This window comes from Hoplias malabaricus, chromosome Y, assembly GCF_029633855.1.
Source record: "Hoplias malabaricus isolate fHopMal1 chromosome Y, fHopMal1.hap1, whole genome shotgun sequence".
Lineage (NCBI taxonomy): Eukaryota > Metazoa > Chordata > Actinopteri > Characiformes > Erythrinidae > Hoplias > Hoplias malabaricus.
The window spans coordinates 70,116,269-70,142,116 of NC_089820.1; the positions used below are offsets into that span (position 1 = coordinate 70,116,269).

The 25,848-nt window shown below is 39.4% G+C and overlaps 1 protein-coding gene across 1 annotated transcript; it reads left to right on the top strand.

The window, feature by feature from the left end:
* Window positions 1–51: 51 nt before the first annotated feature.
* LOC136678030 (cullin-3-like) lies at window positions 52–23,888 on the top strand. Its single transcript, XM_066655794.1, has 17 exons — window positions 52–184; window positions 215–450; window positions 5,962–6,159; window positions 9,300–9,413; window positions 11,858–12,018; window positions 13,581–13,695; window positions 14,901–15,129; window positions 15,416–15,561; window positions 15,656–15,832; window positions 16,044–16,214; window positions 17,156–17,263; window positions 18,127–18,251; window positions 18,534–18,630; window positions 19,330–19,464; window positions 21,103–21,289; window positions 21,628–21,773; window positions 22,900–23,888. The coding sequence occupies exons 2-17, from the start codon at window positions 388–390 to the stop codon at window positions 23,029–23,031; spliced, it is 2,304 nt and encodes a 767-aa protein (XP_066511891.1). The 5' UTR covers window positions 52–184; window positions 215–387; the 3' UTR covers window positions 23,032–23,888.
* Window positions 23,889–25,848: the final 1,960 nt, after the last annotated feature.

Sequence of the window (25,848 nt, forward strand, 5' to 3'; positions counted from 1 at the left end):
ATAAGCATAAACAGCGAAATCGCGCCGTCTCGCGTTGTTACCTGTGCGTCCATCTGTTCTCGCGAGACGTGTCGTGTGCTCTCCGCTAATGAGAGCTCCTGCCATCCGCCATCACCGTGGCCGAGCACACAAAACATTAGAGTAACAGCAAACGGAGAAGGAGAAGGAGAAGGAGAAGGAGTAGGTGTAGGAGTAGGAGGAGGTGGGGGAGGAGGCGGACTGGTAACGAGGCTCAGAGAGACCGAGCCAGGGGCAGGGAGAGGGGCTTGGGCCTTGGGAAAGGGTCGAGTGCCGAGCCCAGAAATAAGAAGTTGACGGGTGTCCCACTGACAGCCCACACACAGCGTTTCATGTTTGAGGAGAGTCCGCACACTCACTGAACTCAACATGTCTAATTTGAGCAAAGGCGGCACCAAGAAGGACACCAAAATGAGGATACGGGCTTTTCCGGTGAGTACTAGTTAAAGCTGTTACAAAGTTCTTTAGCGGGGTCTGTAAGTAACGTTAACTTACAGTAACCTGAACATGTCCGAAACAGAAGTTAGCTCCCTATACTCCAGCTTCTTTTTCAGGTGTTAGGTTCCACCTTAAATGCCAGGCGCCGGGGTGCAACTACTGCACTATTTAAGGTGGAAAATAAAATTCTGACAAGATTTAAAAAGAAGCCCAGCCATGTCACTTAACCAAAGCGGTTGTGTGTTGTAGCTAAAGTCCTGTTTGTGGTGAAATCTGCTTAATAACATTAGCCACAAAGCTAAAATTAGCTTGCAGGGGCCTGACACTAAGCAGCCTCTAAATCCGGCTAGATAATTTCCTGCTACTTCTCATAGCCACGTAGTTGGGTAACTCGAGTAGTTTTCACTTTAAAAGCTAGGTATATGTGTCTTGTTCGTGCTGTGAAAGTTAGACACGAGAAAAACAAATGCAGGCCAAAAACGTTATAGTTTTCTTAACTAGCTTACTCAGTCGTCGTCGGGTTTGTTGACGTTAGCCTCCAGCCAGAGCCACAGCTAGCTACTGATTTCGAGCTCGGATCAGTTTCCTCAGCTTTCTGGCGTTGTTAATAGAATTAGAAGTCCGCAATTTGCTGGGGGATGTAGGGTTTGTATACACATGCAATTTTGTAGGGGTACTATGCAAGACAGAATATGGCTGCCATGAACGCCAGTCATAAATATTTCCAGACAAATTGCTGCAGATGAGAATGTAGGTCAAGGTATGGCTTTGCTGGACTGGAGACACAAACACGCTTTTATGTGGATAGTAATTGCCAATGTGAATCAGACCGCACGTATACATGGTACAGGGGTTATAGAAATTGCAAACTTTAAAACCATTATTGCAATCCATCATCAGAACAGCTTTTTTTATTATTATTTAAATATGTACTGTAAAATCAGTGCCCCCTCCAGGGTGTATTCCCGCCTTGCGCCCAATGATTCCAGGTAGGCTCTGGACCCACCGCGTCCCTGAACTGGATAAGCGCTTACAGATAATGAATGTAAAATCAGTCTACTCTATGCTAAATCATAGGTTAGGTTAAGGATAGTTTAGGGTACGCTGTTCATGTTTTTCTGAGCAAAATCAAAGCACCTACTCCACAATTAAATAACTTTTTAAAAACAGGCTTTCTGTCTGTAACTAAGCAGATTCCTAATAGTTTTTGCACACAGCAAGCACTACAATCACTCGCCACTGCTCTCAGCTTTTTCCTGAGGTGCGTTTCCTCAAGAGCTCATGACCAACAAATTTGACTGAACTGTGTTCTCATGCAAAAACAAAAAATGTTTTTGTAAAGGAATAGACGCCAGTAAAATGAGTTCTCAGCCAGCGTGCGGAATATATATTCACTAACATTACACAAACAATATTCAACTTGGCATCCCGCCCCCCAAAGAGTTCTTTGAGTGATGCCATAGAAGAACCACTTCTGGTTCCATAAAGAACCATATTTAAGAGATGTATGAAGAAACTTTTTTTCATTCTATCTTAAGGTTGTTTAACAGTGGTTCTTCTTTGGCATTTTTTACAGAGTTCTTTGTAGCTCCTTTTAGAGTGTGCTTTGTTACTTTATTGAACAGTGAGAAGCTTTTTCTGTCAGGCCCAGGTGATAAAACTACAGCAATACGTAATACAGTGATTCACAAATGGCCAATCATGTTGGATATTTTCTGTGTGAGATGTGCTCTCGCAGCCGGAAATGAAACAGGCGGAGACTGTGCAGGGCGGGCAGGAGAAACTCTGGGACATTTCTCGCTCCCTTCTCATGCGCACCGACTCTTAGTTCACCCGGAGTCTTTATCAGGCCGCAAGGAGGAAAAAGTCCAGAACGAATGTTGCGTTCTGGCGTTCACACACACAGCTGATGATGGAACATGACACAGATCGGTTTATTTAGGTAATATTAAGAGCATTATGTTACAGTTTTTCAGTGTGTCACTTTTTCATTATTGGGGTAAGATTATCAAAATGTGCATTTACATACGTGTAGTGCAATCTCTCCTTGTGGATTTGGATAATTTGCATACTCTGCATTGGTTTTTGTATTTTTTTCTAATGTTTAATAATGAATATTTCAATGATAATATAATAAAAGCATTACCATTAAAAGAAACTGATACATTCACTCTGAAGTATTTTGAAAATATTTATAGCTCAATGTATATAGCAAGATGTTTTAGCTCGTGTGTTGCTGTCCTCTGCAGTTCGCCACATTTGTGGTGTTTATTAATATGTAACTTAAGATAGGATTGTTATACACAAAGTCCTTTATTATATATGGTGTATGTTTCATATAATACACACATCCTGCTGATTTCAGTGTGTACATATGGGTCTAGTATTTAATGTTCACTGCAGAGTACTGTTTAGAGTGTGAGTCAGTGCCTTGGGGAATGTGGGGAATCATACTGAGGATCTCTGTGTTCCTCACAGTATCAATGAAGTAAACTGTTTTAATTGATTTTCATGGGAGTTCTAATAACTCATACTTTCATATTTTACATTTTACGGAGCCTCCTGCACCGGCAGTGTGTGTCTTCACTGCCCCTATAGTGTGTGAGAGTCAGATGAATTCTGATCTGGCCGTTCAGACAGAGTCCCACTGCCACAGATCGGATAGGGATCAGATCTCAATAACACATATGAAAGTGGCCCTAATCTAATTTTGAAAAAGTCAGATTCAGTGTGATTTGTGCAGTTCACACAGACACACAAACCAAGAAGTAAACTACTAACTGGTTGTCTTAAGTTTTCCAAATCTGTGAATTGGGATTCTGTGAAGTGGTGGGAATGTGCTCATTTGTAGTTCTGTAAGGATTTGGATCTGGCACCCCGAACCTTCACAGGCTTTCAGATTAAAGCTAAACCTGCTGCCCTAGTTAAGCTTCTGAGAGAAGCTTGCTGAAGTGCAGGGCAGACTTTGGAAGCAGGTGCCAGAAGAATGACAGTGCAGTCCAGGTTTCATGCTGGGTCATGTCTAGACCATGTACTTCATTCCTGCACACACAAACTCCCTCAGTGGCTCTCTCGTTGGGAAATGGGAGTTAATGCACAGAAGTTATTTAAAAGTTGAACAGAGAAGCAGGCACAATTGGAGAGACGATTTGCACTTCTTCATGAACATTAACTGGAATGAAGCATCAGACCCAATGCCCAGATAAATCAGGCAGCCCTTGGTTCTTGTGTCATCTACTTGTTGTAGATGCAAAACAAAGTAACTTGCTCACAAACATATTCATTCACATGTATAGTCTCTCAAATGGCTGGACAATAATTCAACATCAATAAATGTTGCAAAATAAAATATGATTTTTAAACACATTTTCAATATTTAATATACATTTACAGCATCTGTCACTGCCTGACGGTTAGTAGAGGGCTCTGTCAGCTGAGTATTTATTTATTTATTTAATAAATATAAATGAATGTTTATGTTTAATTTTTAGGTGGTTGTTTGAGGGTGATGTCATGTTACGTTTTTTCTTCTTGCCAGTTTTTCTATGGCTTTTTTATTGTTCATATTTTCATTTAGTGTTCATATCTGAATTATATCATATCGAACAGAATTAAGAAACATATTGTGATATAAATGTTGACCATATTGTCTAGCCCTACATACACACACACACACTCAGGTTAAGGGACTGCTCACAAAGGGCTGGTAATGTACTTTGCATTGATGAGGTTTTGTGTCTGTGGTGTTTTGTTTTTGTTTTTTGTTTTTTTTTTTGGAGAAGGAAACTAATTTAACCCAAGCCTAATATGTCCCTTTTTTCTCTCTTTAATGAATTGTGATTAATAATTTATTCACTAAAAACAGAAAAACGTTTAACACGCTGCTGCATTTCCTCTGAAACATATACAGCTAGGTTGAGTTGTAAATAACTGGTGAAAATAGCTGATTATTTGAGCAATTTTTAGACTGAAAAATGTTGTAGCTGTGGAGAGAGGAGGACCTGGTGTGTCAAAACTCGCTTAAAGACGCATCCTGTGACCTTGACTGGACTTCCAGATTCTTCTGGATGTTTGGAAGGAGTCTCTCCAACTGTTCCCAGTGGAGAAGACTATAGGGGATTATTATGTATATTAGATGTGCTTTTAGGTTAGTTGTACTGCCATTTTTTGGTTGCTGTTTTCAAACGAGGTTGAAATAACGGCTGTTTCACATTAATGGGCTCATTTCGCTCTTTCGGTTTAAAGCAAAAATGTTTCCACACGGGGCCGTGGGATTCGGCTTTGAAACCAAGTCTATTTGGTTACTTTCTGGTTGGAAATGTGCAGCCTTTGTGGAAAAACACATAGTAGCTCCAAGCTTTCTTGCTTTATTTAATGATTGATTGATTAATTGATTGGGGTGCTAGGACCTTAAGTTTGAAAAGCCCTGTTACACAGGCAGTGGCAGGCCTGCAACCCACAGATTCTTTACACAGCAGCTGAAGAGCTTGAGTGTGTTCTGACACTTTCCTAGTAATCATACAAAACCTTTCATGATTCCTCTGCCTTTAAGCTGCAGCTCAAATCTATAAACGAGTCAGCGCAGGTCTGTCTTCTACTGTGGCTTTAGGAACAGAAGGCATAGTGTGAAATTAATTTTTATAGTTGTAAATGATTGCAATGTATAACCATGCAGATCCACAAGTCACATGTAACTCAAGTTAAAGCAATGGTTTGGAACTTAGAAATTTGTAACTGTTTACATTTACACTATTTAGCAGACATTCTTATCTACAGTGAATTACCAAAGACACCAACTTACAGCCCAACAGTGAACATGCTCATTCACTAATAATTAATTATCAAATATTATGAAATATGATCTTTTCATTTTGGTTATCATTAGCTCCAGAGGTGTGTCAGATTTAAACAGTTTGTAATGCAGTGGATGGAGTACATAGTGGATGGTGTTCTCGTGGCTGCACTGATGTTCACACTAAATGGTGCACATTAGTTTTTGTAAATTTTTTGCGTGGTAGATTTATACGCTTCATTATTTATTTGATACAAAATCAGAATCTCTAAGTTACTGTTGTTTACAAAAAGCAAATATTTATAGATGTTTTGGTCACTTCCTCTGGATGTTTGAAACTGTAAAATTTGTATTAAAATAAATTTTTAATAAATAAAACCCTTTAATTTTATTAATATATATTAAATACATTTATATTATATATTTTTTATATGTTTATATATTTAATAATTAATATTTATGTAACGTTAATTCTGTTGCAATAGTGTTTTCTTGAAATAAATAAAAGTATTTTTCAGTGGTTTTTTTTTTTTTTTCTTATCGCCAAAACACCCTGAAATATCGTGATGATATTTAGGGCCATATCGCCCACCCCTACTTTTACGATGGATCTGTGACAACAGCTTAATAATTTGATCATAATTTAAATAATAACATTAAGAGTTTCCACAAAGAAGAGGAATAAATAAGACTTTATGTTTGTGATTTTGCAGATGACGATGGATGAGAAGTATGTGAATAACATCTGGGACCTGCTGAAGAATGCCATTCAGGAGATTCAGAGGAAGAACAACAGTGGCCTGAGCTTTGAGGAGCTTTACAGGAACGCCTACACCATGGTGTTGCACAAACACGGCGAGAAGCTCTACACGGGCCTGCGAGAGGTTGTCACTGAACACCTTATCAGTAAAGTATGATCACAATTCCATGTTCTTCTGATTGTCAGTCTTATAAATGTGTTTGCGAAAGGAAATAATAGTGAAAAGGTACCCTCAATGGGGTAAATGTGGTGTTATGTTGTATGTAACCTACAGCTTTGTAGGTTGATGTACGACGTACTACAGTAGGATTGAATATTATATCACTATTACTGCCTGCCTGTAATTATTGAATATTTGAAGTTGGGTACATTTTATACTGTAAATTTGTTGAGGAATGGAAGCTAAACTGTTACTGCCTGCAAACTCGCTGCTTCCCAAATGGTCATACAGCTGAGATAATCACATAAGAACTGCAAGATTCTCTAAGATCCTGTGGATTACAAGAACAACAGCAAGTCTGTATCAGCATGGAGTCGAGCAACATTGTCAAAACCATCAAATGGATAAGGCTGCAGTGATTTGGTCATCGCCTTCATTTAGCAACAGGTAAGTAACATTAATCTGTTTTTATGGGAGAGTTTAGGGTTAGGGTTAGACTCTTTTCCACCACATGGAACTTACTCGACTCGCCTCTAGACTTTTCCACTGACTAAAGCTGACTTCTGGTCCTGGTCCTGGAACCAGTTTCTTGTTTATGACTGGGTGTCCCAATAATTTTACCCACAGAGTGTAGTTCTCTGATCGATCTTGCTCTGGCAGCCGACACTGAACAAAATTATCCATGATTCAGTTTTTTATTCTATCAACAACAGTGGAAGCACATAAGCTAAGTGAAAGAGGCATGATTGTGGAAAGTGGAGATAAATGTGTCAGTAGGACTAAAATACATGTTTATGTTTGGGAACATGTTTAAAATCCTTTAAATGTAATTAACTAAAAGTAATAAAAGGTATTACTTTGTCTTTATTAAAAAAATTGAAGTGTGTGTATGAGCAGACATTGAAGTAAATCTTTTATTTCTTCCAGTTTCAACAAGAGCTGAATCTGCCTGCGCACCAACTCTTCAGAGTCTCCTATCAGCTGGGGTTCTTGGCAGAACATGGTACAGATGATGCTGGAGACCACAGTCTTAGCATCTGACAAGATGATGTTCCCACCTCCTCAGATGTAGAAGTCCTGGAATTGATCCACAAGGTCCTAAGTCCCCTCCAGGAGTTCACAGATCTATTTGTTCAATACCAGCATTCTTTATCTGGAGGAAGACACAACATGTTCAGGGTCTGGATTAGGATTAGGGTGAGAAGTTAGATGATATTGACAAATAAAATCTAATTCAACATGGTTTCCTTCACAGACCCCAGTCTCTAGACTCTGTACATTGCCCTGACAAGATTGAAGAACTCAAGACAGAGACCTTTCAGAGGTGGAGTCAGCATTAAAAGGGCAGTTCATGATTGTAATCGATAAACCCTGTGTAGAAGGAGTGTGTCTCCTCTCCATGTGCTGCTCTGCACTCAGTTTGCTCTGGAAACCGCTCTAATGTGTTTACGAAGCCCCAGTGTCTGTAAACGGGTAAAAAAAAAAACAAAGTGCCTCGGTCCGGTGCTAGGCTTTCTCTCTCTCTGCTCACGGCAGAGAAACGCCATCTGGAGGTTTTTAGACAACGGAGAGACTCCAAACGCTGAAAAGCACCAACCGAGATGAGGATGTTGCTCTATTCCTGCTCCATAGGTCTGTGTTTCTCTGTTAATTCAAACAGTGAATAAACACTTACAGAAAATTTAAACTTCAGACACCAACAAACAGTCGGTTTTCTCCTCAAACACGCTGTTCCACCTTAAGACACAGCGCTTAGATCTGCATTTCCCCACAATCGTAGATGTTGCCTTTAACAGCAGAAGATGAAATACAGCTCACAGACTTGGAGGACATCTACAGCCCATGCTGCCTCAGAAAAGCCTTCAGCATCTGTAAGGACTCCACACACCCATGAAATTGTCTAACTCCATCTTCATCTGAACACCTGCACCTCCAGACAGAGAAATAGCTTCTTCCCCAGAGCCATAACGTCTCTGAATTTATCCACAGAAAATCTCCTATGAACTCTTTGACTTATGACAAATTGTTGGGCACAAGTGAATTTTCAAAGACATACAATACTGCATTATGTCATTGAATAAGCTGTCCTTCAGTCGGTTACTGTCTGAATGTTATATTCAGTATGTCTGTCTACTGTGTTTACAGAACGTTTGTTTATCTGCAGTTTGCAAATGAATTTCTCTGAACTTTGCCATCATTATCACGTCTAAGGGGTTGCACTGCAACACTGTGTAATCTGATTTAATTAACATCGCTTCTCAGGGATTAATGCATTCATCCACGTTATTTATGCAGACTCGGTATCAGTTTTCCCACGTAATGTTTTTGTTGTTATTTTGCTCATATGAGCTGTTGCACTATTTAATAATGCTGCATACTGTTCATGTTTTTACTACACAATTATATATATTCACGTGGGTCTTGTGTTTAATTTGTATATTGCAGCAAATTAATCTTGTATCTGTGGAATGACAATAAAGATATTTTATTTAAAATTCTGTATTTGTACTTTGTATTATTATCTATATGGGGGGACCACAGATGACGAAGTAGATGATGATTAGGTATTTAATGATTAAAACTTTTTAAAAACCTCATTTTAATTGTTTACATTATGGTTTACATCTAACAAGTGTGAAGAGTGCAAGCTACATTCAGATTCACACAAACTAACACTGCCCGCTAATGACAAATGAACAAAAACATTATCCAAACTACAGAACTCAAAACTCAAGATGCGTAAACACCTGATTAATTTTATGTGATCAAACAACAACTTAAAAACTCCTCTGAGCTGTGGGTACATAGGGACAGGTTTACTCCCTTTGTGCCGGTCTTTTCTCTACAGAAGGTGAATACCCTCTCAAGACACTCAACACCTTAATTTGAAATAAAACTAACTGATTTGTGTTAAACTGAAAGTCACCAGCGATTTTAATGTTATTTCACACAATCTAAATATTTAAATGGGGGTAATTGGTTTGCTCTTTGTGGCTATTGATGCAAAGGTTTCCCTAAAAGATAAGTTACTACTCGCTGTCCTTTTGGTTGAGGTCATTGGAGTATTGCAGGTTGCCTAGAATAACGTGTTTTGTTTTTTTTTTTTGTTTTTTTTTTTGCTTTATTTTTAGGTACGAGAAGATGTGCTCAACTCCTTAAACAACAATTTCCTACAGACATTAAACCAAGCTTGGAACGATCACCAGACAGCCATGGTCATGATACGAGACATCTTAATGTACATGGTGGGTACGCCTACACAGAGTAGACTGAAAGATATTTTTATTTGTGTTAAACCAAGTATGGAGTCTGTCAATTCTGATATTCAAATTACCAAAGTATAATTTAAAAAAGAATTTAGTAATATAGAAATTGTGTGTTCTACAGACTACAGACTGGAAGTATCTGGTCACCGTCTGCCCTTGTTTTTGAATGTTATCTTTTTGAGTTGCAGGTTATAGTGTTAGGGTTAGTCTCCCCCATGAAACAGAATGACCCTTCAACAGCCTGATACATCACATGAACACAAAAATGCAGTGGTTCAGCTGTGCTCTGCTCCAGTCTGCAATGAAATCAGAACGTAGTTAAATTTATGGCATCATGCCTTCAGAAGCCTTCTACAATTCAGTATATCTATATATAGTGGTGACTTTATTTGGTCGTTTGCCCGGTCATCTTGCTGGTGATCCACAAGGCGTGAACCCCTCTTCCCCAGAACTGAATGGTTGAATATTCAAACACTTTAGGCTCTCGTCTAATTTTGATCAGACAAACTGCATACCTACTTTCAAAATGCTGTAAAGTTGGTCTGGCTTTTACGCTTCAATTTTTTTTATTATTATTATTTATTTCAATTTTTTTTCTCCTTAATTTGAAGAAAAGCTCTCACTCAGTTTTTTCTACAGTGGCACTGCCTCTGAGCCTTAGCTATATGTTTAAAACACTGGCGACCTCTTCTGGACAAAATTATTGATGCTGAATTGTAGTCAGTTCCTGCGGGCTAAGCGTAGTGTACAGAGAAGGCTTTAGAATATGAGTATGGTGAGAGAGATGATATAACCTTTATTAGTGGATGTCAGTAGGGGGGCTAACATCAGCAGAAAATGCTAGATTGGACGGGGTGGTCTCATCTCTAAACGTCTCCTGATCAGAATGAGAGAATGTTATCTTGTATGGGCGTCACTTGCATTGAATGTCAGTCTGAATAAAGTTTTTAGGATTAAATAATTGAACAGCATGGTACAATATAGAATGCATCAGTCATCTTTAGTGCTTTGCGTTCTGTAGCATCTGCATATGTTCTGTGCCTGCTGCTATCAGCGCGTCTGTTGAGATGAACTGCTGTAATAACGCTGACTGCAGAGCTGAACCTGCAGGTATTACACTCATCGAGTCCTCGATGTCAGCAGCCAGTAGATATATGGGTTGGGTTCCGGTGTGAACTGTTCCTATCGGCCCACAAAACTTTGTGTATGGAGACTGCTAGGAAAGACTTATATATCCACTTCTGTTTTCTGTCAGCTTCATGTAGTCCTTAGAAACCTATCGTAGAAAACCTAGAAAGAAATTTTATTAAATGACTTGTTCTTTGTGGAGGTCTATGTCTGCAACACCCTGTGGACCTAGCATCTTCAAGGGCACTTCTGATTTCAATGAGTCACATATGACCAGATTAAAAATAAATCATGTTTTCATTCACACTGGAATGCACGTATTCTAAAGTGAGGGAGAAGGGTGAATAATTTAGAGAGTGTTTTGTGGTGAATGAATAGAGCTGTCAGTGGTTTGTCTCGAAGGGTGACTAAGGCTGTATTGGTCACTTTTAATAGTTAATAAAATAAACAAAGGTTTAAATGTTAAGCATTCTTCAAAATGTGGGTGAATCAAACACGAAAGGACCCATGATTATAACACGGATGGACAGGAATAATCAAGAATATATTAAAAATCAGTTAGTAAATTAGTATATTCCATTATATCCAAATAGTTTTTTCTACCATAATGCATTATAATAGACTCCTGACTGAACCGACGTACTGACTGAACGTACCCAAAAGATATGTAAACTCTTTACTTCACCAGAGAACATTGTAAGCCTTCACAGAGGCTCTGGGCTTTTAAGTAAAAAGAACAGAAACCCAGCTAACACCAGTAACACCAGAGCTGTAGACCGGTGGATGTTGTTATTCAGAAGAGAGAAGGTTCAAAATGTAACATAGTGTCATCTTCTATTCAGCACAAACTAACACCAGCTAAAGGTCCTTCTTATCTTACTATTGTATGTTAATCTTCATCCCCTTCTGATTCTTCACTGAATTACATCATATAAAAAATATTTATTGATTAAATCAGTTGACTGAAATGCCCAGCCGTACAATATTCATGCACATGCTGTCAGATCTTAGTAAAGAGAATGTCCTGAAAATCATGGGATATTCTGGAAAATGATTTTCTAAAAAGTGTGAATCCTGATAACGCTGGCAGTGGTTAAGATGCCAATTTCATAACTATTTCCACAAAAGCATCACTCTATAGCAACAGCCAATCACCTTTTATTTCTGTGAGCATCTTGTTCAGTTAGAAACAGGAAATTTACTACAGATATACACTAGTGTGAATAATATTTATAGCCTCTCTCTCTCTCTCTCTCTCTCTCTCTCCCTCCCTCTCCTTGTCTTTACATCTACAGGACCGTGTGTATGTGCAGCAGAATAATGTAGAGAATGTGTATAACTTGGGCTTGATTATCTTCAGAGATCAGGTGGTGCGATATGGCTGCATCAGAGACCACCTCCGGCAGACGCTGCTGGATATGATCGCCAGAGAAAGGAAGGGTGAGGTCGTAGACAGGTACGGGTACTTTCTTCTTTGGAGCTTCAGGTAAAAAAGGTCATTAACTTCCACTGATCCTCTTTAGCTCTTTGAAAAATATTATTGTGGTAAATATTTATTTATTTATTTTATAAATATATTATTTAGATAATGATTAATAATTAGGAGGATAATTACTATTAATTACAGCTCTGGTGTTTGTACAGTCAGTAAATAACGATAATACAGTGATCCATTAAATCACTACTCTGCACCTCTAACACTGGAAGAGTCGACACATACCAGGCTCTGGTTACACCATATTCAAACATTCTACTGTGAGCAGGTGAATGTTAAATAGAGAACAGCAGCTACCACCAAAGACTCAGTCTTTGTAAACGATTAAAGGTAAAGGCTCATGACTATGTAACCAGCGTTGTGAGTGTATTGTCAATGAACTAGGGTCTTTAATCAACCACACAGTATTGTGAAAGGTTTTGTGGAATTTGGAGAAATCTCAGTCTGTGTAGGGCAGGGGTGTCAAACCAGATCCACAGAGGGCCGTGTGGGTGCAGGTTTTCTTTCCAACCACACAGAAGCTACACCTCATTCCACCTGTTTTTAATCATTGGATCTAATCAATAGATCTTGACTTTCAGTAGTGTGGGGCTTTTGCATGGTTGGAAAGAACACCTGCACCCACACGGCCCTCCATGGATTTGGTTTAAGACCCCTGGTGTAGGGCAAGGGCAGAAGTGTCTGACCTTCAAGCCCTCAGATGACATTGCGTGAGAAGTAATCATGCTAATGTAAATAATATAGCCGCATAGGCCCTGAGTCAGCTGCTGCATTAAGAAATGCATCCTGAAACTCCTGTTGCATTGGTAGGAGTGGATCAGACACAGCAAGAAACACTAAAACACCACTACCACTGCGTTGGTGTCACTGCTGCTCTGAAAATGAGCCACTGCCCAAACCATACCTGCTCTGTGGGGTCCTGACATTGAAGAAACAAAGTTTTCAGAGCAACAGGTGGACTACAGTCTGTAATTGTATAACTATAAAGTGCTCCTCTGTGATCAGTGCAGCTGTGAGAATGGACAGTGAGTCAGAAGGAGGAGTTGGGTTAGAATGTTACGACAAAGGACGGCTGCTTTGGAAATAGATGTGATAGAAAACACTGAAGCTAAACTACGGCAGAACAAAGTTTACTGAGTTATTAAAATAAAAGAGCAGTTTGTTCAGAGCAGGTTTGTTTACATTCACTGAGCTGAGCATCTTTTACTCTCCTCAGATACCTTTTAAACAGAGGATATCCATTAGATCCATCCATATCTCTATCTCGCTCTCCCTCTCACACACCTTTTTTTTTTAATTGTTCTAGAGAAAACCTGCCCTGTGGTCCTGACCTTTGAAGAACAGTTTGAACAGGCGCTAACACGTTATAATTTGTATCTACTCAACGTTATTTGCCTCTTTTAAAGACTTTTTGTAAATCTGCACTGCTTCCTTTGCACTTCTGGGCTGTATGACTGGGTCAGGGTTGTTGTGCAGTGCTGATAATGTCTGCAGTGACAAAGATCCTGTCTCTGTTTATCTAGAGGAGCAATTAGAAATGCATGTCAGATGCTGATGATTCTGGGACTGGAAGGACGGTCTGTGTATGAGGAAGACTTCGAAGCCCCTTTCTTAGAAATGTCTGCTGAGTTCTTTCAGGTCAGTGTCATTCCAGTGTAATTATTGGATGTAATTTAAATGCATATGTTACATGAGGGTCATTCTACATTACAGTGGCACACAGGGTACAGTGTGTATAATGACTTATCATACAGTCCACTTTAAAATCACACTGGCCCTTATTCATCGAAGTGATGAGTCTTTCTACTTTCATCTTTATACTATCTTAAGTTATTAATCATAGGCCACTCATAGGCATTAAAACACTTCAAAGTTTGTTCAGCGGGAGAAGTGCATTCATTGCTCATCCTCAGACTCTGCCTAAGAAAACAACCACAGGCTCACGAGCCTTTGAATTCCTTCTTTTTCTTTGGCTGACTACTGAAACATCTGCACGAGATAAGGGTTACTTCATGTAAATCATATGTAAATGAGGCACTGGGAGGCGATGGATGCTGGAAAGCACTGAACCTGACTGACCAACTGTGATCAAATCTTCAAATTGTACACCACAGACACGTTTGGTAATTAGTCAAGGAATGGTTCATATATACACAACGGATGGAGAAATCTGTGCTTGTTTTATGCAGATTTGCTAAGGATATTTTATACAGATACTTACAAATACTGCAATTTTGTCTGATTTATTTCAACGTGTAGTGACTTAATATTTTATGATTTATAACGTTTTAGTGAAATATTTAACTTATGCCACAGAACATGTGACATCACTCCTGGACAATACATTTCACAACATAAGTAAAAATCACAAATAACATTCTGAAGAAGTATAAAATCTTGGGTTCATTTAGGGACAGAACAAAAAAAAAAAAAAAAACATGTTTTATGTTATTATTCTTATTATAATCACATGGCTTTAATATTAAGGAATAACTCTTGCCTCCGCAGCAGGAGAACACCTTTAATCATTTTTGTCTAATGACATCTAATTGTAATATTTGAGAGGATTTCAAAAGTTGAGAATCACTGTAGGTTATGTAACACTTAATGGAGTATTTCAGGCCAAAACTGCAAGAGGAAGGCTAATGTGACAGGCTAATTTATAGTGATTTTTGTGCCATCTTAATAACATTAAACTGTTAACATATAAATGTAATTTCGTTATGTTAGTTACTTAGGAAATCCAACTCAAATTGATGCCATAAATAGTGACTTTCTTTTGAAGTGCATTAAAGCATTTCACAACAAAGATAAAAAAAATGTAATATTTGTTTTGAATGCAGATGGAAAGTCAGAAGTTCCTGGCAGAGAACAGCGCCAGTGTGTATATAAAGAAGGTGGAGGCTCGAATAAACGAGGAGATTGAGCGAGTAATGCACTGCTTGGATAAGTCCACGGAGGAGCCCATTGTGAAGGTGGTGGAGAGAGAGCTCATCTCTAAGCACATGAAGACCATTGTAGAGATGGAGAACTCAGGCCTGGTCCACATGCTCAAGAACGGAAAGACAGAGGGTGGGGAAACTCTGGGGCTATTTTCATTCATAAATCTTTAAATGAACACATTCTCAGAAACGGTAATATAGCCAGTAAAGTATGACGGTATTTGTGATGATGCATCGTGTATTTGGGATCACTCTGGTTGGAAAAACTTTTTTTTTTCTTCTTGTTTTTTAAATTGGCAACTTTCTGTTCTTCTCTCATGTACTTTTTTAGTCTCAAACTCTTTCTCAATCCTTTTACTTTGTCTCATTTTTAATCTATTAACCTCATTCATTAATTTTTTCCCCTTTTTGTACAGATCTGGCATGTATGTATAAACTCTTCAGCAGGGTGCCAAATGGGCTGAAAACAATGTGTGAGTGTATGAGTCTATATCTGAGGGAGCAGGGCAAAGCGCTGGTGTCTGAGGAAGGAGAGGGCAAGAACCCTGTGGACTACATACAGGCAAGAAAGCAGCTAACCTCACTTAATACTGTGAACAATATATAAAGAATAACAAAGAAATATCACGTTAATTTTTTTCATCTCTTTCATGCAGGGTCTGCTGGACCTGAAAACACGATTCGACCGTTTCCTCCAGGAGTCATTCAGCAACGACCGGCTGTTCAAGCAGACCATTGCTGGAGACTTCGAATACTTCCTCAATCTGAACTCCCGATCGCCAGAGTACCTCTCCCTCTTCATTGATGATAAGCTAAAGAAAGGAGTGAAAGGAGTATGTTGTTCCTAAAGTTAATAATTGTTCATATTAAATACTTCAGAATAAAACATTATTCCTTATTTCTAAAAATAACATCAATATGTAATGATGAAGCTAAAGCTTTTTTTGAGTTGAAAGATGTTAAATTGCATTTATAACTAATATGTATGTCTATTTAGCCCTGGATTAAAAATAAAATCAAACTTTAATTTTGTCTTTGTTTTAGCTGACGGAGCAGGAGGTAGAGTCCATCCTCGATAAGGCCATGGTGCTTTTCCGCTTCATGCAGGAGAAGGATGTTTTTGAGCGCTACTACAAACAGCATTTGGCCCGGAGATTGCTCACAAACAAGAGTGTCTCGGACGACTCTGAGAAGAACATGATCTCCAAACTGAAGGTTCAAGCACATACTTTCTGACACTGCTTCTGAGGTTTAATCTCCATTAAAGGCAGACAGTACAATTAATAGTTTAACTCCAGATCTTTTGAGTCCTGTCTCTCGTCTGTGTTCATAACTGCATTTGCATTGCCATGTTGTGGCTGATTTCAAGGAGCTAAAGATAAGATCTAATTTATGTTTTAATCTTTTTCAAGATTTCAACCTACAGATTTACTTTTTATTTGCACTTTATTCATTCATTCATTATCTGTAACTGCTTATCCAGTTCAGGGTCACGGTGGGTCCAGAGCCTCCCTGGAATCACTGGGCGCAAGGCAGGAACTCACCCTGGAGGGGGCGCCAACACACACTCACTCACACACTCACACCTACGGACACTTTTGAGTCGCCAATCCACCTACCAACGTGTGTTTTTGGACTCTGGGAGGAAACCGGAGCACCCGGAGGAAACCGGAGCCCCCGGAGGAAACCCACGCGGACACGGGGAGAACACACCAACTCCTCACAGACAGTCACCCGGAGGAAACCCACGCAGACACAGGGAGAACACACCACACTCCTCACAGACAGTCACCTGGAGGAAACCCACGCAGACACAGGGAGAACACACCACACTCCTCACAGACAGTCACCCGGAGCGGGAATCGAACCCACAACCTCCAGGTCCCTGGAGCTGCGTGACTGCGACACTACCTGCTGCGCCACCGTGCCGCCCCTATTTGCATGAACTAACATGAACTAACATTAACCGATAAATCACATAAACATAATAGAAATAATACGAAGATAGCTGCTCTTGGGGCAGAGTTACTCATTGTTTGTATTTTTCTGTAAATAAGCCCAGAAGAATATGCCCTAGATTTGCTCCAGTACCGAGTTGAACTGGTGGGTGTAGTCACCCTAGCGTAGATGAACAGACTGTTGTTACTGTGTTGCAGACGGAGTGTGGTTGTCAGTTCACCTCTAAACTGGAAGGCATGTTTAGGGACATGAGCATCTCCAACACAACCATGGACGAGTTCCGCCAGCATCTGCAGTCCACAGGGGTAAGACACGCCCCACATTTAAAGAAGGAAAAAAACATATTCATCGTCACTTTAATGACAATGATTTTAATTTCCCACAAGTGTAGAATTTTGTAATTAGGTCAATAAATGAACAAAGGTTTGATTATACAATAACAATATTATATTAAGTAAGTTTTTATTTATGAAACACGTTTTAACCCAAAGTGCATATAAAATGACAATATAAAACAATGATCAGTTTTCTGAGCCCAAAGTTTTCAATAAAAATTAGTTTTTAAGCCTAGCCTTAAAAGCATCAACAATGAGAGAAGACCTAATGTCCAAAGGTAGACTGTTCCACAGCCTCGGTGCAGCAGCAGCAAAGGCCCGGTCAACTTTGTGTTTCAGCCGAGACTGTGGCACAGTGTGCAGCCGCTGATTTGATGACATCGAGGCGGGGTCCTGTGACGCAAATCTCCTATGTAGGAGGGAGCCACTCCATTTAAGGACTCCATTTAAAAAAAAAAACAAAAAAAAACATTTTAATCTGGATCCTATAGTGTACAGGAAGCCAGTGTAAAGATGCCTGAATAGGGGTAATGTGGTTCCTTTTTTTCATGCCAGTATGAACAATTTTTGGTTAGTATGCGCAGCCACTCTCTCTTTAATTTCACATTGATGATTAAATTTAGAAACTGTGTTTACTCTATAAAAGTCCAACTATATTTAGACTTCAGCTGGGCTTCCCTTGTGCATTTTAAAATTATGGAATAACACTATTTACAGTCACAAATGCCTTCTATATATATATATATGTGTGTGTGTGTGTATAAAATTAAATATATAAAATGAAATGTATTATTTTTGTTTCTCCCCGTGCTAATGTTTGTCTCCTGTTGCAGGTGTCCCTAGGTGGGGTTGATTTAACAGTCAGAGTTTTGACTACAGGCTACTGGCCCACACAGTCTGCCACGCCCAAATGTAACATCCCCCCTTCCCCAAGGCATGCTTTTGAGGTTTTTAGAAGGTAATATATACATTCTGCTGTTGAACCACAATAGTACACTAGATGTTCAATCAGAATGCTTCACTGATGTATCTGAAGATCTCTGTGGTTATTTTTAAGAGGGAGTAGGCAGTACAGTGTAGCCAAACAGTACTGGTGAAACACTGCTAATAGAACTGATCAGTTTTTGAGCAATTGTTGACCGAGTCAGGTACGCCAGAGCATGGCACTGAACCCTTTGGAATGAGAAGCTGAATATATTGACATGAATGCTTGTGTATAAGCTGAGTGTACTGTATGCAGGTTTTACTTGGCCAAACACAGCGGTAGGCAGCTCACATTGCAGCACCACATGGGCTCAGCCGATCTCAACGCTACCTTCTATGGGCCTATTAAAAAGGTAAGACAGCTAAAACATTAATGTAAAGTCATGCAGGTGTATGAATATTTTCTAAGTATTCTCCCTGTTTCTACATTCACTGTCAATTTACTCAGCTACACTGACCACACAGGAGTACTTTGTACTTCTACAGTTACTGTCCACCTTGTAGATGTAGAGTCAGAGACAGTAGCTCATCTGTCGCTGCACAGTGTGTGTCGCTCGTCCTCTAGTCCTTCATCAGTGACACAGGACGCTGTCGGCTGGATGTTTTTGGTCGGTGGACTGTTCTCGGTCCAGACACTGAGGGGTTTAAAAACTCCAGCAGCACTGCTGTGTCTGATCCACTCTACACCAGCACAACACACACTAACACACCACCACCACGTCAGTGTCACTGCAGCGCTGAGAATGATCCACCACCACATCACACCTGCTCTGTGGGGAACAGGGGGAAAGGGGGCTATCGGAGTATGCAGAGCAACAGGTGGACACCAGTCTTTACTTATAAAACTCCTGTGTGGTCAGTGGAGCTGAGACAATGGAGTGCAGAAAAAAGTAGGTTGTCATAATGTAATGGTTGATAGGTGCATCCACATGCAAAGGATTTTTATCTTTAAATATTGCAGTGTCATAAGTTGTTTATTGAAGTTGAATTGAAGTTACTGTTTCTTATGATTTTTTTTTTCTGTTCCCAATATGCCTTGTCTCTCTCTGTAGGAAGATGGGTCTGATTTGGGTGTCGGAGGAGCACAGGTAACAGGTTCTAACACAAGGAAGCACATACTGCAGGTGTCCACCTTCCAGATGACCATACTCATGCTGTTCAACAACAGAGAGAAATGCACCTTTGAGGTATACTTCATTTAGATGCTTTTACACTAGTCAAACTAACAATAGATAAAGAAAATTCAATAAATCCTCTAGGATCATTAGTGTGGTGTAAGAGATGAGTTTAAATGTTTTATACATCAACCCAAGTCTTTATTATCAATGTCTGTTCTTGACCACACATTTGTGAACTCAAGTGTGTTCTTTTAGGCAAAGAAATTTCAAAGGACCTCAAAAAAGAAATGTTATAAACAAAAGCAATGGACTTCACCAACCCCAGCCGGGTAGTGTCCATTGTTAACGTAGGAGTAACTTCACTGTGAGGTTCAAATGCTCCTCGGTATGGTAGAACACTGTAAGAACATGGTATATCATTCTGAGAGACCAGAGAACACCAGTGTAACATCTACATGTTTCTCTTTCACTGTTCAGTGTCAGGGTTCACACGGTCAGACAAACACAGCAAAGGAACCTGTGTACAGAATGTTTCAAGGTGGAAACCGTTATTCTTTTGGGTGTACATTGGTTTTAAATATGGCCTGAGTGAGCTAGAAAAATACTGAAAGATCACTAACAATATGAACAATTCTTTGATGAACCTATGGACTCTGGATGGTGTCAGGACATTGTACAGGGAACGTGCAAACATTTGTCTGAGAAGTGAAGTCACCTGCAACAAGAAATTTGACGGTTATGTAACGAAAGAATGCATGAAATGGGAGCTTTGTTTGATTTGGAACTTAATCCAAGAAGAAATGTTGTGGCGAGACCCGAAGAATGGAGTTCATACAAGAAATCCCAGCAGCTTCACTGAATCAGTTTTGAAAGGAGGAATAGGACATAAATTCCTCCAAGTCACTGGTCAGGAATGATGAACTTTTACAGGAAACATTTGGCTGAAGCAGTTTCGGTTCAAAGGGATAACAATTGGTGAAGAAGTGTTGCTTTATTAATCCCTTTTGAGATTTTGAGTCTGAATTACACCCATCTGTGATAGTGAATACACACACACACACACTCTGAGCAGCCATAAACCTCGCGTAGCTGTTGGGGGTAAAATGCCTTCAAGGGCACCTCAGCTGTGAATATTGAGGGGGGGGGGTGAAACACATTTCCTTCTGGTCTCAAATCCACTTCTCTAATATTAACGTGTAAAGCAGAGACTCTCTGTTCTACAAGTAAAACTGTTACTTTGGATTCAATTTGAACAATAGACAAATGAAACCTATAAAACGGTGTTATTAGTTTTATTGGGTTCTCTTTATCTGATTTGCTCACATTTGAATTTAAGGAGAATTTTAGGGAAGTGTTTTTGTTGTTTATTATACTGTAAACTAGGCTTGCTATTGTTTCATTGTTACTCTGTGTGATTGTATAGTTCACTGTTAACATTTCCTGAATACCATTTAAAATGTATTTCTTAATATGTATCATTTCCATTAACCATCCGTTATTGGTATCTATAATATTATTAGATGTAGAGGTACTGTTATTGTGGAACGTACTAAACGTTAGTATTTTGTTGATTGACTTAATTAGCTTATGTTTTCTAGTTTCAAGATTTGTTCCAGCACCAGCTTGTACACTCTGTTGTCTTTGAGCTGCTTGGCTGTTGTCTTAAATGGACACTGACCTGCTCAACCTCCTTCCTCTGCCCTGTAGGAGATCCAGCAAGAGACGGATATTCCGGAGCGAGAGCTGGTGCGGGCGCTGCAGTCTCTGGCCTGTGGGAAGCCCACACAGCGAGTGCTCACCAAGGAGCCCAAGAGTAAAGAGATAGAGAATGGACACATGTTTACAGTCAATGACCAGTTTACCTCTAAACTGCACAGAGTCAAAATCCAGACAGGTACGGTCACTACCGGTGCTGCAGGAGAGGGGGTGCTAGAGAGCAACAAACAGGCCATTTTCTGCTGATATTGTACAGCCTTGATTTAGTTTTTCAGGGCTCAGTCCTGGTTAGTTAATTAGGATTCAAAATCTTCAAGTGTCCAAGATAGAACAAAATGTGTAGCTTCACTTTCACAGGGTTAAACAGCAGGAAGGGTTTCCGCTCTCTTTAAAAAGAATATTTCTTGGGGGGGAAATATCATGTATATGATAGCAGTTGTAAACAAGGATGATTAAGAAAATATTTTTAAAGCACACACACACACATCTTTGTTTTGTGTGTTTGTTGTTTTCTAGTTGCTGCTAAACAAGGGGAGTCAGACCCAGAGAGGAAAGAGACACGACAAAAGGTGGATGATGACAGAAAACATGAAATCGAGGCTGCCATCGTACGCATCATGAAATCTAGAAAGAAGATGCAGCACAATGTCCTTGTAGCAGAGGTAAGTTTAACAGCCACATTTGAGTATTATCAGTTAACTGTGCTTCCACTTTACTGGACTTAGAAATATATACATAAAAATATCTAAAAGTTCTTATACTCGGCTGCAAGAAATATTCAGTAATATTAAATTACTTCAAGTAATTAAAATATTGAAATCTCACATATTTCTTTGTGAGAAAAAAAAAAAGATTTGCAAGTTACAATTTGTCACAACAGCATGTAGAAGCCTGGTCTGAAGCATGTTCTCAGTTAAGTTTATTACTGAGAATGAATCAGCAAAGCACAATAACACCCACTGGGGAGCAGTCCTTAAACATGTGGATGTTTTTAAGAGCTCAATGTGCTAAATGAGTGCAAGCGTGTGTGTGTGTGTGTGTGTGTGTGTGTGTTACATCCCAGTTCCGTGACTTGTTTCATGTTTTTTGTTAAAAATTGTGTTAAAAAGTGGTAAAAATGTGTTGTTCGTTATTTGAATTGTAGTTGAATATGTTTGTTTTTCTACATCGTTCGCTGTTGTTCAACCAACATAGAGTTTGCTAGAATGTGCAGGGTCCCTCACTTAGCATTTTAAGTAAATATTCTATAAAAATAATGATTTGTGCTGTTTTTAATTACCTTTATAGCGAGATGTTTTATTAATAAGCAAAACACATTTACACAGTAGTGTACAAACAATACGTGATTACAGTGAATATTATTACACTGTATAACAGGTAGTAAATCAGTTGTTTTTGACCAAAGCCTTGTCAGAAACATTTGTTACGACCCCAGGGAACTGTGTTAACGCGGGAAAGAATTCTGTCCCCGTTAAGCCCCGCAGACACTGTGCAATTTCAGATGTCAGCTCAGAATACACACTTGAATTTAGGAGGAGGACAGTGCTCTTTCTTCACTCCCACTACCCCCAGTTTTCCTGCTGCTCATGGGAATCAAACCAACGACCTTTCAGTCCTAAGCCCTCTTCTCTAACCGTTAAGACACGTCACCCTCACACTGCAAGTCAAATGACAGGAGATGGATTTGGGTTTCTGTGTTATTCCTGAGTGCATTGTCTCAGTGTGTGTGTCTGTAGTGTAATTATTTTTTGCAATCCTCATGCTCTGATTTGTTTCCTGTTTTATCAGGTGACCCAGCAGCTGAGGGCACGGTTCCTGCCCAGTCCTGTGGTGATCAAAAAACGCATTGAAGGACTTATAGAGAGAGAATATCTGGCACGAACGCCAGAGGATCGCAAAGTCTACACATACGTGGCGTAGACGAGTATCTGCCAAGAGAGGAGAGAGTGAAAAGAGAAGTTAAAAAAAAAAAAGACTGTTGTTCGCATGGACTGGACGTTTTAAAGGTGAAATCTAGGAAGCAGGTTTTTGTTTTTCCTTCAGAACAAAACACAAAGCAAACAAATAACACAAAGGATCAGAAATAAAAAGCAAAGTAAATTATAAAACATCCATTAAATGTTGTAGATTGTTTTAATTAGGCCACCACTCCCACTCTTTTATGGATCGCAGTCATCGACGGATCTGGCTTCCAGCTCTTCACTGGATTTTTCTTGTAGAGATTGTCCCTCAAGAGAAAATAATCCCTTGGGAAAAATGTGAATGCACCACATTTTTTTTTTTTTTTCAAATAATGTGTAAAAACAACATGAGTTATTAAAAACATCAAAAAACAGCGATATGTGGATTGCTGAAGAAAAAAAAGGAATAAAATGTTGATACTGAAACACGTTCTCAGTCGTATAATGAAGGTTTCCATGGCAACTCAAGGCCTCTACAGAGTGAGAAGCCTGAAGACGTCATCACAGTTTCATCTAGGGTTTATTAAACACATCCAGATCGTCATAGTCCTTGGCGCTAGGAGAGGCCTGAATCATTTATCACAATGAAATCCATATAAGCGTCATCTGAAAACACTTGTTTATCTGAAGGTACTGAATGTGTCTGACCACAGGTCAAATGCAAATATTTCAACATCTAAAATTAGTGTTCCAGAATCTACTGTCTGTTTCCAAAGCGGTGTTTATCAGGTAAAAGAGGCCAAAATCTAAGCAGCAACACTAAATTTGTAAAATAAAAAAAATTAAAAAAAAACTTTACTAGTTTTGAAAAACAATAAAGGACAGTGATTTTATTTTATATTATTTAACATAACCTTTTTTTTTGTTTCTCCTGTAACTTTTTATTGAAGCTCTCACATTTAAATACATCTGAATGTGTGATGGATAAATAAGGAGTGTGTAGAGGCTGAAATCAATAAAGACTGAAAGCTTTGCCCACAGAATACATTAGAATTTTATAAAAATCAGGGTTTGTTGCCAGGTTTGTATTGATTTTTAAAATAATATATTATCATGGCTCTGAACACTAGGATTTGAAATGTATTAAAGTGCTTTTTAAGCAACGTAACTAGACCTTCATTTCCTGAATGAACTACCGTGCTTGAAAAAAATGTCAAAAATAACTGTGTTTATTACTAAGGTGTCACTTGGCAGTTGCTTTGGTTTTCCAGGTCTTTGTTGTCCATTACAGAGAGCGAGAACGTATTTGTGGTGTGTATGGTGTATCATATTCCGTATGTGATGGGTCTAGTGAGTGCTTTGTCTCAGAATTATTTCTAATTGTCTGTGTTCTGTTGCACCATTTAAAGAGGAATGGGGGAATAATGCACCATCAGATACATTTAGGCACCTTAACATTATGGCTTTAGTCAGGGAACACTTTAGCAACACAGCACAGCAACAAACTAGCTATACTTTAGCAACCACCTAGAATATCTAAACCATAGCAACAGCCAGGCGTCCTCGTACTGGGGGCTGGCTTAATGACCAAACGGGAGGCTATGTCCTAAACAACATGGGGCACCGCTATCAAAACCTAGGCATCACGGGCAAAGTCTAAATCTGGTCAAACTGCTAAGACGGGCTAAAGCCTGTAAAGCCTGGGGCACTGGAGCCAAAGCTGCACGCGATTGATCTGCTTTAATATCCACTGAAACAGGCCGTCTCTCTGTGGCACCCATGGAAGATGTCGGCGCTGCCGGATCTTCGACAGAAGTAGGCCGCAGCCCAGCAATGACGCTCACAGAGGCCACGCAGGCAGGTGCTTAAATGACATCCAGGGAGACAGCAGTTGACATTCTAGTGCTCATTGGAGCACTGGGTGGCACTGTGGGAACGGCACTGATTGCCTGGTGCTCACTGGAGCAGTGGACATCATTCTGGGATGCAGCGTTGTGTCAGAGCTCTCAGGAGGACTGCGCTGCACTGTGGGGCATGGTACTGGGTGTTTAGTGCTCTCTGGAACACTGGCTTGGCCGTTGCTCTCTGAACAGCTTACAGACAATGAATGAATAATATTTCAATAAAAAACACCATGTGCAAATTATTTATTAGTCTTTTACAAACTGTAAAACTAACTATATGTTCTCTATAATTTCTCTTTCCCAACAGATTGTCATCGGTTGTCTTCCCTGATAACAGTTACATCCCCTGATTAACCAGGCCGGGTGTTTTATTTATTTATTGTTTGGGGGTTATGGTTATTTTCTATTTTAAAGACAAATGAAGACATTTTCCCTTAATTTAATTTCTTTAGTTAGGACAGGAGTTGCCGAAAGGAGAAGAAGAAGAAGACTGTGGCAAATTCCCAGAATCTGTGTTCCACACTGTGGTTATGACATAATAGCTGCTAATCACATGTTATTCACTAAATGCAGACAATGCTAGGTGACAAAAAAAAAGCATTGAGTTGTTCTTCATCATTAAACCCTATGTTTCCTGCCTGTTGCCACAGGAGAGCAGATGCTCATTGTGTCCATTAATAATACATGAGTCTTTGTAGAAAAGTGCATGTGGCTTTGGGTAAATATGAGGAAGATCCTTATTACGTGACATTTTTTGCATTATTTATAACACTTTTCAGAACCACTAAAATGGATCCAGATCTGTGCTGTAACCACAGAACACAAACAGTGAGGGACTATCTACTGTAGAGTGTTTGATTTTTATTTAATTACCGCTCTGTGGCCAAATATCTTTTCTTTTTTTTAATCTGGAAGTGGAGATTATCTGAGGT